This window comes from Mesoplodon bidens, assembly GCF_964165515.1.
Source record: "Mesoplodon bidens genome assembly, chromosome: 7".
Classification (NCBI taxonomy): Eukaryota; Metazoa; Chordata; class Mammalia; order Artiodactyla; family Ziphiidae; genus Mesoplodon; species Mesoplodon bidens.
Window position 1 is genome coordinate 36655835 of NC_138164.1, and position 12702 is coordinate 36668536.

The following is a 12702-nucleotide window of genomic DNA, read 5'->3' on the forward strand; positions in this document are numbered from 1 at the left end:
AGCCTGTTTCTCCATCCTCTAGCGGGCAGGTCGGGGAGGGCTCGCAGCGCTGCAGCGGGCTGTAATTGGCCGGGTGCTCCCAGCGCACCTCCCCCTCATCCTTGGGCGCCGCGCACGCCATGCCCCTCCCCAGCTCGGCCGTCAGAATGGCGTTGCCGTGGCGACGTTTGTAAAAAGGCCGGGCGGGCGCGCGGGCTGCGGGCTGTCGCCTGGAGACTCCGCGGGAGGGCGGCAGAGCGGAGGTCAGGGCTCTCGGCGGAGGACGAGGCGTGGGCTTCTTCCTCTGGCCAGGTGAGAGCGGCGCGCGAGGAGGCGGCGGGAGGAAATCTGGGCCGGAGGAGGCCAGCCCTGCGAGGTCAAGGGCGTTGGGGTAGGCAGGGGACCCGGCACCAGCCGAGTCCGAACTCTCTGATCCAGGCTCGGGTCGCCAGGAGCACCCCAGAAAAGGTGCCCCAACACCAGCCATTCCTTCCTAAGTGCAGCCCCTACCTCGCCCCCCAAGGGAGGCGGCACGGGAGCTTTAAGCCTCTCCTGGGCACCAGCTCTTGGATGTCCTGTGGGTATAGCTGGGATTAAGAGAGGAACCCCTGTTTCCCCTGATTTATGGACAACACCCACCCAATGGTCAGAGACACACACACACACACACACACCCGCCCCTTACCTGAACTCCCCTTCTTTAAGGAACTTTGAGGCCACTGTAAACCTCAAAAGAAAGTTTGTTCCTTTAGCCCAATTCTGAGCCATCCAAAGTGGTCGGGGGAACGCAGATGACTGAAGCCCTTTTGCTCTTTCCTGTGGCTGGTGCTCCATGGCACTGAGTAAGAACGAATTCACAGAGCTCCACACATTCAAATTACTTTGACAGTGTTTTCACGCAAGGAAGTGATGCACAGGGCAAAATGAAGGTGGAGAAATATTGTCCAATCCAAAAGCTAAAGAGATAGAATTTAGGTTTTCCAAGGAGTCATCTAAGCTAGATACTGACAGGAAAAATGAAAGGTAGTTACTATCAAAGCTTCCTAGCCAGCTGGCTGTACTGACTTGCTTTGAGGTGTCCTTTGTATTTTCATTCACTCAGCAAGTGTTTCCCAAGCACCTACTATGTGTCAGGTTCTGCCCCCCGCCGCCCCCTACCCTGGAGAAGGGGTAATGCACAGAACTGGCAGGAACTGCAAAGGGTCTGACATTTGACCCTGTTTGAAAGTTAGTAAGTTAGCCTGCCCAGCTTATAGTTCCTGGCAGAAGACAAGAGACTCCTGGGCCAGAAACAAAGAACTTGATTACTCACAGCACAGCTGACATAAAAGGCAGCAGAGCTGCATATGCACTTTGGTTCCTGTTGCCCTGAAAGTCCATCGGCCTGGTGCAGAGCAGCCAGTGTGGATGCTGTGCGCACAGTGGGTCTGTGTCCCAGGTAAGGAACTCCAAACTCAGGAAACTGCAATCTTTGAAAGGGGCTGCTAGCAAACCTGCCCAACTTTTGCCCCAGAAGGAGCCGTTATCTTTATTAGAAACATTACCTCTATCCTCCCAGGCTGTTTGCCATACAAGCAGCCTCGGAAAGTGAGTGCAGGACAAAATCTTTCAATGCCTTTGCTCTGAAGATGGGTACAAACACAAAATACCCATGAAGAATCGCTTCTGAACAAAATGAACACAGTCCTGGTTTTCCAGGAATATATATGTTAGTGAAAGAGAAACCAACAGCAAGCATAACTAAAGAAAGGAACAAGAACATGTCAGAGAATGATAAGTACGAGGAAGGAAACACAGCAGGGGAAAACTAGCAGGGGAATAACATGACTGAGGGTGCCTTTAGCCAGAGTGGTCAGTCAGGTGGTTGCCCCGAGGGGGGACGTCTGAGCAGAGAGAAGACCCCAGCCTTGGGGACGTCTGGGGTGAGAGCTAAAAAACAAATATGCACATGATCCAAGTTTAAGTTTTAGATTAGTGGCGTTTCCTGTGGTTTTCCTGCAGAAGAGACATTTCTTGGAAGTTTCCATTTTAGCTTAATTAGACTTGAATGTGTTGCGTGCTAACATGGTCCTCTGCAATTGAAGATTAATAACTGAAGGCAGCAGAGCATGGTTCTTTGGGAAGAGGAAATGTCTTTTCCCCTGTATACATGACAGCGAACTTAATCAAATGTATTTCTCATTATCTGAAAGCATCAATATTTGTGGGACATCCACAGGCCTCAAAGTTTACAAATATAAACTATGCTGCTTATTTTTATTTCTCTTACCCCCAGGTAGGGTCTCGTCTTCCTTTCAGAGGATAGAATGCTGGTTTCAAGGACTTTCTTTTATTACATGTCCCAAGTGTCAGCAGACAGTGCAATTCCCCCACCCCTACTCTGCCCCACCAGCAGCAATGGAGGTTTGTACACTGGTTACATGCAAAGGCCCAGAGTTGTCACACACTTACTATTGTGTGACCTTAACTTCTCTGAGTCTCAGTTTCCTCATTTGTAAAGCGGGACAATATTGACACCTGCCTCGCAGGGTGGTTCTGAGGATGAAAAGAGGCCATGTGTGTAAAAGGATAGCCCAGTGCCTGGCACTTAGTAGGGATTCAGTGATGGAATGATGATGGAGATATTGATGGAAAGCAGAGCCAGACCGGAGACCCTCTACGGTCAGACCTAGATGATTTTTGTTTTTATCCACAGTCTAACGACTTCACACTTCAGTGACGTTTCAGTTGAAAAGAGACTTTGGGGACTTTCTTGGTGGCTCAGCGGTTAAGAATCTGCCTGCCAATGCAGGGGACACGGGTTCGAGCCCTGGTCCAGGAAGATCCCACATGCCTCGGAGCAACTAAGCCAGTGCACCACAACTACTGAGCCTGCACTCTAGAGCCTGCGAGCCACAACTAGGGCTCGTGTGCCGCAACTACTGAGCCCACGTGCTCCAACTACTGAAGCCTGCACACCTAGAGCCCATGCTCCACAACAGGAGAAGCCACCGCAGTGAGAAGCCTGCGCACTGTGAGGAAGAGTAGCCTCCGCTCGCCGCAACTAGAGAAAGCCCACATGCAGCAACGAAGACCCAACACAGCCAAAAAAAAAAAGGAAAAAAAAGAAAAGAGACTATCTTTGACATGGCACTGAGATGGATCAGAATTCAAATATCATGTGAATTATCATCAACATCTTGGAACCAGCTGAAGTCACTGACATTTTTATGTTTTAAAACACATGTATATATGGGCTTCCCTGGTGGCACAGTGGTTGAGAGTCCACCTGTCGATGCAGGGGACACAGGTTCGTGCCCTGGTCTGGGAGGATCCCACATGCCGCGGAGCGGCTGTGCCTGTAAGCCATGGCCTCTGAGCCTGTGCATCCGGAGCCTGTGCTCCGCAACGGGAGAGGCCACAACAGTGAGAGGCCCGCGTACCGCTAAAAATAATAATAATAATAATAAATAAATAAAAATAAAAAAATAAAAAACACATATAGGGCTTCCCTGGTGGCGCAGTGGTTGAGAATCTGCCTTCTAATACAGGGGACATGGGTTCGAGCCCTGGTCTGGGAAGATCCCATGTGCCGCGGAGCAACTAGGCCCGTGAGCCACAACTACTGAGCCTGTGCATCTGGAGCCTGTGCTCCACAACATGAGACGCCGTGATAGTGAGAGGCCCGTGCACCGTGATGAAGAGTGGCCCCCACTTGCCACAAATAGAGAAAGCCCTCGCACAGAAACGAAGACCCAACACAGCCAAAAATAAATAAATAAAATTTAAAAACATGTATAGGATTTACTTTGAAATGCATTAAAATATAAAATGTATAGATGGGTAGATATGTGATAAAGCAAATAGAACAAAAAGTTGATTGTAGAAACTGGGTGGTGGTTCTATAGAAGTTCACCATCCACTTCTTTCAACTTTTCTGTGTGTTTGACATTTTCCTAATAAAATGCCAGGAAAAGATACGTACAGAGTCTTGACCGTACAGCCAAGCTATAATCTTGATATTTTGTCTTTGGAAATCATTTTTTTTTCAACCTAAATATATGAAGGAATGCGGTGACTTAAAAAGAAAGTATCTTCTAATGCCCATTTCCTCGATGACTGACTCTTCCACACTTTAAGAAGCTCTGTAGAAGTTGGGGTTTATTGAGTCAAAGTTCAGAAGCCCAAGATTAATAACAGTCACAATCACAGTAGGACAAATGGGTGTTTAGTGTAGCAATCACCATTCTAGATGCTTCACATTTAATCCTCACAAAACTCTTTGGGATACAGAGTATTATTAGCCCCATTTTACAGATGAGGAAACAGAGGCATAGAGAGAGAATAAGTAACTCACTCAGAGTCACAGAGCTAGTAAGTGGTGGGTTAGTAACACTGAGTATTTGATTCTGTCAGATAACTAACCCCAAACTAAGCTTAATGGGAGGTGGAGAGCGGTTATCAGTGGAATTCAGATTTGTTTGGGTTGTTTTTTTTTTTGCTATTGCTTGTTTGTGCTCTGAGTTACATAAAGGATGTCCTCTTGTGATCAGAAGCAAGCTCATCTATGCCGGCTATCACTGTTAAAAGGACAGTCTTAAATATGTGCGGAATTATCATTGTGATCTTTGTTAAATCCAGCTATCCACTCCTACCTCTGCTGACTTCTCCTGTGGACATTATGGTGTATTCCATTCATTCTAAATATGACACTGAATAATTAGAGGACTGTATTTTTCTAACAAAATTGTTTTCTGAAAACCTGTTATAGGAAAAGCAGAGAATATGAAAGCCTATCTAAAGAGTGCAGAAGGCTATTTTGTCCTGAATAAAAGCACTACGATTGGAAGGCATGAAAATTCAGACCTTGTTTTAGAGGTAAGACCTCTTCCTAGCCAGTCCCCGACCCTCCCTACCCCTCACACCACCAAAAGTCCTTACTGTTCTGTGGACTCCAGTCTCTTGTAAAGCACAGCCTCTGGCTAACAGTCCCAGCCTTCCTCGGTGTGCCACCAATAACCAATCCCGGCATGTGCTGGGTCTCCCTGGCACATGTGGTAAGAATGAGCACAGTGCAAAGTGCGATGGGCCCTGTGTCCTTTGCTGACTGTGTCTGCAGTGTCCCACCCTGATGGCGTGGTTTGGAAGGTGGGCTTAGAGCTGATGCTTGACCTTCACCTGCTCTGCGTCTGGCAGCCACGGCCACCTGAAGGGCCCAGCTTGAGCAATGGCCTCTCGCCCTTTCCAGAGCTTCTGGAGACTATGGGCCCCTCAGAGCCCTCCCGTGCCCCCGTACCTCCAAGTAGTAAATCAGGGTAAGCCCTGGGCATGGCCTCAGTGCTCTCTCACTTCATTTCATTCCATTCTCTGAATTAGCTGTGGCTTGGTCCACAGTCCCAGCTCATTGACAGCCAAGGAAGTTGGAAGAAATTGTAAGTAAGGAATTATACAAACAGTGGCTTTGAGCCTTTTACCATTTTGAAAGGGATTAAAATATTGAAGCAGAAAGAGAAATGCAATGGAATCCCTTTAGGACTGTGAAAGGCAGACCACTCTCAGACTTCACTCAACAGATTTTTTTAAACTTTATTTTAAAATAATTATAGATGCACAAATAGTAGAGGGAATGGCACGAAGCATGTGTGGAGACCTGTGCCATTTTACCACGTGTGGATTTGGGTGTGGCCCTCAGGATATAGGAGTATTCCATCATCAGAGATGTCCCTTGTGATGCTCCTTTTATAGTCACAATTCCTCCTCCCACCATCGTCCCCACGCTCCGAAAACCACTAATCTGTTCTCCGTCTCTATAATTTTCATCATGTATGTATGACCTTTGTGATTGATTTTTTTTTTTTTTTAGTCAGTGTAGTGCCCTTGACATCCATTTAGGTTATTAGCTTGTTCTTTTATTGCTGAGTAATAGTCCACGGTATGGACGTATCACCTGTGTTTAACCATTCACTTTTTGAAGGACATTTTGTTTCCATTTGGGGCTATTACAAATAAATGTACTATAAACATTTGTGTACAGGTTTTTGTGTGAACATAAGTTTTTATTTCTCTGTGATAAATGCTCAGGAGTATGATTGCATGGATTAACATATGTGTTTATATATATTCGGTTTGTAAAGAAACTGCCAGACTTATCCAGCATGGCTGTACCATTTTTCATTTCCACCAGCTATGTATGAGACACATCCTCACCAGCAATTAGCATAAACACTGTTTTTCATTTTAGCTGTTTTAGTAAGTGTGTAGTGGTATCTCATCATAGTCTTAACTTGCATTTTCCAAATCGATAGTGATGTTAAATGTCTTTTCATGTACGTGTTTGCCTTCTGCATATCCTCTTCAGTGAAATATCTCTTCATATCTTTTAAGTGTCTCTAATCGAATTGTTTAGTTTTTTTACCATTGAGTTTTGAGAATTCTTTATGTATTTTAGATATGAGTTCCTTGTCAGATAGATGGTTTGCAAATATTTTCTCCCATCCGTAGCTTGTCTTCTCATTCTCTTAGCAGAGTATTTCACAGAGCAAAAGCTTTAACTCTTGATGAAGTCCAGGTAGTTATTTTTTCTTTTATAGATCATGCTTTTAGTGTCATGTCTAAGAACATGCCACAAGGTCCCTGACCCTGAGGATTTTCTCTTACGTTTTCTTCTAAGTGTTTTATAGTTTTATGTTTAAATCTATGAACCATTTTGGGTTCACTGTCGTTTATGATGTGAGATTTAGGTCAAAGTTCATTTTTCTTGCATGTGGATATTTAGTTGTTCCAGAACCATTTGTTGAAAAGACTATCCTTTCTCCATTGAATTGCTTTTGCAAGTTTGTCAAAAATAATCTGGCCATACTTTCTATGGGGGCTACTTCTTAGTTCCCTATTATGTTTCATGGATCTATTTGTCATAATGGATCTACCATTATGAGATAGCCTTGATTACTGTCGCTATGTAAGTCTTAAATCAGGTAGAGTGATTCCTCCCACTTTTCCTTAAAGAAATTTTTTAACCTCTTCTAGTTGCTTTGCCTTTCCATTTACATTTTAGTGTAAGCCTGTCTGTATACACAAAATATCATGCTGTAATTTTGATTGGAATTGTGTTTTATCCTATATATCAATGTGAGAATAATTGATATACTCCTATATTGTCCTCCAATTCATGAACATGGTATATTTCTCCATTTATTCAGTGTCTCTCATGAGTGTTTTGTAGTTTTCAGCATACGAGTCCTGTACGTGTTTTGTTAGATTTACACTTAAGTATGTCTCTCTCTTTTTTTTTGAGTGATTGTAAATGGTATTATATTTTTAATTTTGGTGTCCACATGTTCATTGACAGTATATAGAAATACAGTTGATTTTTGTATGCTTCTTGGTATCTTGCAACCTTAACTGCACTTTCTTATATAAGGGCTTTTGTAGATTTCTTGGGATTTTATACATAAACAATCATGTCATCTGCAAATAAGAACAATTTTATTTCTTCTTTCAGAAAAGGAGATCTGAATGCTTTTAATCTTCTTTTCCTTGCTTTATTTCCCTGGTTAAGACTTCCAGGACTCTGCTGAACAAGAGCAGTGTATAAATCCTTATATTCGCTTGTTCCTGACCTTAGGGGAAAGCAGTTACTCTTTCACCATTAAGTAGGAGTTAGCTGTAGGGTTTTTATACATGTTCTTACCAAGTGAGAAATTTCCCCCTTTATTCCTAGTTTTCTGAGAATGTTTATTGTAAATGCAACAGATTTAAAGATAACCCCATGAACCTCCCCGTGAGATTCTCCTCCATGATATGGTCTCCCTTCAAGGACACAGAACATCTGTTCAGTGTGCAAAGTGGGAGGAAAAAGAAGAAGAAGAAGAACTGTAGTTTCTTCTTTATCCTAACAAGGCATAGATTTGGGGTCGTTTTATTTCCTGTCTGGCTAAAGTAGAGACAGAGATCTCTGTTTTGAACCTGACTATGATATTAGAAAACTGTAGTAATTTTTAAAAGCACGGGCTTTGGAGATAGACAGACCTGGGTTTGAATCTCATTAGGCTACTTTGTGGCTGAGTGACTTCAACCAAATGACTTAATCACTCTGAGCTCCTTTTCCCTGTCTGTAAACCTCTTACCTCACAGGGTTATTCTGAGGATTAAGTGAGAAATGCATATAAAGAGCCTGGCATGTGGTGCTCAGTGAATGACACAATGATCATTATTATGGTCTCATAAAACAGAGACTGAGAAGAATCCTCAGTGGTGCACAGGGTTGAGATGAGGACCCACTGACATTAATAAGCCATTTGGAAAAGGGAACTAATGAGGACAGTTATTAACGAGACAGAAATTGAGTTGCATTCATTGTATATAAATAATTGACTGCTTACTGCTCCTCAGACTTAGCTTAAGAAATACGTCACTAGGCTTCCCTGGTTGCGAAGTGGTTGAGAGTCTGCCTGCCAATGCAAGGGACACGGGTTCGTGCCCCGGTCTGGGAATATCCCACATGCCGCGGAGCGGCTGGGCCCGTGAGCCATGGCCGCTGAGCCAGCGTGTCCGGAGCCTGAGCTCCACAACAGGAGAGGCCACAACAGTGAGAGGCCCGTGTACCACACACACACAAAAAAAAAATGTCAGGGATTTATATTACTAAAAATCATCCTTGCAATTACCCAGAGGTTACATCTAGCAAATAAAAAAGATTGTTTGTTTTATTTGCCTGGATCAATCCTAAAGAATAGGCAGTCATGCTTCTAAAGATTTCTACTCATCAGCAAGGCTGACATGTTGTTTTGACTATTGGTATTGTAGTATTTCGACATCATTTACTCTTTCCGATAATGGAAGGTAGTTACATGCTTCTTGTTTTTAAAAATTGGGAGAAAGGAAAATATAAGGAAGAAAATAAAAGTCACTTGTAATCATTTGGCTCAGGGAAAAATCAATATTGATATTTGCTGGGTTTTACCCTCCAGACTTTTTTCTATATCCTGTAAGGAGTTTGGTTCCCTAAGGCAGTAGGAAGCCTGTTCATAGCCAGGCTAGTGAGAACTGTTTATAGTCAACAGTGATAACTGTTGCTATCACTCATTCATTGCACAGTATTTACCCAGAGCCTCAGCACCGAGCCAAGTCTAGGGGTACAGTGATGTCAGAACTGGACATGGTCCCTGCCATCAGGAAGCTGCCAGGAGAGAGAGAAATAAGTCAAATGATCCCACAAAGGTGTGACTAATTCCATTCCAACATTGGGGCTGTAAAGGAAAGGAATATGGAAGACAAGGAGGACTTAACTAGACAATAGGAGAAGGGAATGGCATGTGCAAGGGTCCTGGGGTGGAAGAGCATATTGTGAACCCAAGGGACTGAGAGAAAACCAGGGCGTCCAGAAGTCAGAGTGGGAAGGAGGAGGGCTAAGGGACAAGTCGGCCTCCTTCATGTCACCATAAGGGTTTTGATCTTTATCTGAAAAGCAGTGGGAAGAAGGCTTGAAGGATTGTAAACAAGGGGGAGACCTGCCAGTGAACATCCCGGCTGCTGTGTGCAGACGAGCCATCAGGAGCTCTATTCACAATCTCCCCTCTCCCATTTTACACGGCTCAAAAGCCTCAGCCTTGCTCATTTCACAGCTAAACCTTGCAAGTTATAATTTATATGATTTGATGTGCCTTGTAAACTGTATTTTTTAGAGTTGGATATGGCTGTTATTTAAACTCTGCTGAGAAAGGGACTCAGTTCTTCCAGAATGAAGAAACACCAAAGCCAGTGGTTGTTGGATTTTCCTCATGTTTAAGAGTGGTTGTTCAACATGAACTCCTAGGCATTCTGACCCAGTGGGTTTGGGGTAAGGCCCAGGAATCTTCACATTTGTATGCTCCCCAGGTTCAGGTGGGGGGAATGGAGTCCCTGGAGTTGGTTCCAGGACCACACTTTGAGAACCCCACCATCAGTGCTCCCTCCCTCTCCCTTCTTGATCAGCAGAGCTCCTGCTTGTGTGTGTGTGTGTATTCTTTCAATAAACTTTGTTTTGAGGAAAAGAGAAGCGAAGGGTAAACAATGAAGGGCTGACTGACCCTACCCCCTCCCCAGGGACTCCCCCAGTCCCACCCTGGGGAAGTCCCAGGATCCCTAGAAGACTGAGCTCTAGGACAGCCCAAGTCAGTGCAGGGCTGCAGCTAGGAAGGTGGAGATGGAAGAGAAAAAGAAAGAACAGACATGACAGGGGGTTGAAATGCTGGTGTCCACACCTCACCCTCGGTGGTCAGTGTCCTGCCAGGCATCTCCTTTCTCATGGATTTAGCCATCTCTCCAGCCTGTGTCAGCCCTTCTCGCGTGGGATCTGAGGGTCGTGAAGCCAGACTGATCTCATACACATACCCCAGATCCCATCCAGCCGGATGACTCTCGTCCCTTTTCCTGGCCCCTGTCAGTTCTGGGTTGCCTCTCAGGAAAGAACCAGAGCCTACACCTTAATCTTGTTTATTATTATTAAACAAGGCTGCTGGGATTCTCCTATTATTTGCGTAATTTCACGGACATGCAGGTATGTCTGCTCTGTCAAAGGACACACACAGCTGTAGCTCTGATGGGCATGGCCAAATTGTCCACCAGAGGTTTCCGGATGTGGTGTCCTGCCAGCAGTGGACGCCCGTCTCCCACTCCCTCCCCAGCCTAGGGTGCTGACCCCCCATTGGATCTTCACTGATCTACGGGGTGAAGTATGGTACCTGTGTCATTTTAATTCACATTTCTCTTATTCTAAGCGAACACCTGCATTTTGAGACATAAGGTGACAGGTGGACTCTCTGTGGGGAAATCCACGGAATGAAACAGGCCTGGGAGGGTGCACTTGCTGGCTCCCCATCTGCATCGCGCTTGTCCTCCTGCCTGGGTCGTGCTCCCATCCTCCCCCCTCACCCCCACCTCACCCCTGGCTTCTCCCCAAGTGCTCCTTGCTCTGGTGGTTCACCTGTTAGGTCTCACCAGTCCTCAGGGAATGTTTTGTCCCCTGTTTGGGAACTGGCGGCTGATTTCATTGGTCAGTACCCAGCACAGCAATTGATGGGACTAGTTTCTCACCAGCAGATGGAGGGCTTCCAAGAGGAAAAAGTTCAGAGGAAAGGGCTAGATCGTGATCTCATTTTTCTCATTTTTTTTTATTGTGGTAAGATATGCATAACATAAAATTTACCATCTTAACCACTTTTATTAAGTGTGCAGTTCAGTGGCATTAAATATATTCACACTGTTGTGCAGCCATCACCCCCATCCATCTCCAGAACTCTTTGAATCTTGCAGAACTGAAACTGCACCCATGAAACAACAACTCCCCTTGTCCCCCCATCCCAGCCCCAGCAACCACCGTTTTGCTTTCTGTCTCTATGACCTTGGCTACTCTGGGTATCTCATATAAGTAGAATCATAACAGTATTTGTCTTTTCATGACTGGCTTCTTTCACTGAGTATAATATCCTTTCACTGAGTATAATGTCCATGTTCATCCATGCTGTAGCATGTGTCCGAATTTCCTTCTTTTTTTAAGGCTGAATAATATTCCATTGTGTGGATTCACCACATTTTGTTTATTCATTCATCTACTGATGGACACTTGGGTTGTTTCCACCTTTTGGCTGTTGCAAACAATGCTATGAACATGGGTGTATAAATATCTCTTCAAGGCCCTGCTTTCAGTTCTTTGGGATATATACCCAAAAGTAGACTTGCTGGATCATATGATAATTTTATTTTTAATTGTTTGAGGAACTGCCATGCTGTTTTCCATAGTGGCTGCACCAAGTTACATTCTCACAACAGGGCACAAGGGTTCCACTTTCCCTGCTTCCTCACCAACACTTGTTATTTCCCTTTTTTTTTTATAGTAGCCATTCTGATGGATGTGAGATGAAAGAAAGATCATAATCTTTTGAATAGCATACATAATACAAACAGCTACAGCATACATTTATGGACTACTTACTGCATCTCACATGGCTTTATACATCATCTATGTATGTTCTGTATTTATAGAATTATATCCACAAAACAAATCCTGTGCGGGTGAGAACTACTATTATCATTATTATCCTCATTTGATGACATGGACATGGGACTCAGAAAGGTTAAGGAACTGGCCCAAATCACACAGCTAGTCGGGGGAGGTGGGGCTGAGTTTCAGACTGAGCTGACTCAAGCTTCTAAAAACAGAAGCTTCACTTTTTGAGTGTAAATTTAGCTTAGGGAACATCTAATATCTAAATTGGAAATTCTCAGTTAACTGAGATAACAAGATAATTGACTAAGCTAGGGAAATTCCACCCTGTGGAATCGAGAATGGGGGTTGTCAGTGAAATGTGAGATGAATGTTCTTGTGATCCTCATTCATGCCACAGACTGAGGTGGTGCCATCTAGGGGGGGATTTGGGTAAAGAGGAAACGTTGACCTGGTGCTTTCCCAGGAAGAGGAGCATTGGGGCTGTTAAGCGGGGGCCCAGCAAGAAACACCACTTATCTCTCCAATCCAGCCAGAGTAAGTTCTCTGCTTATAAGGACTGGTGGAGTTCAATTAGTCCCACCTGGATAACCCAGGATAGTCTCCCACTTTTTAAAAAATTTTTAAAAAGTTTTTGGCTGGGTTTGGTCTTCGTTGCTGAGCACAGGCTTTCTCTAGTTGCAGCGAGCGAGGGTTACTCTTTGTTGCGGTGCACGGGCTTCTCATTGCAGTGGCTTCTCTTGTTGTGGAGCACGGGCTCT

General features: G+C 44.5%; 1 protein-coding gene across 1 annotated transcript in view; it reads left to right on the forward strand.

Annotated features, from left to right (window-relative positions):
* Positions 1-4743: 4743 nt before the first annotated feature.
* The window catches only part of LOC308620757 (forkhead-associated domain-containing protein 1-like), a gene marked incomplete at both ends in the record, with an annotated part of 109292 nt that continues 101333 nt past the window's right edge, over positions 4744-12702 (forward strand). The window contains one exon of the mRNA XM_081240669.1: positions 4744-4836. Coding sequence (XP_081096795.1) covers positions 4744-4836 — 93 coding nt within the window. The remainder of the gene's footprint in view (positions 4837-12702) is intronic.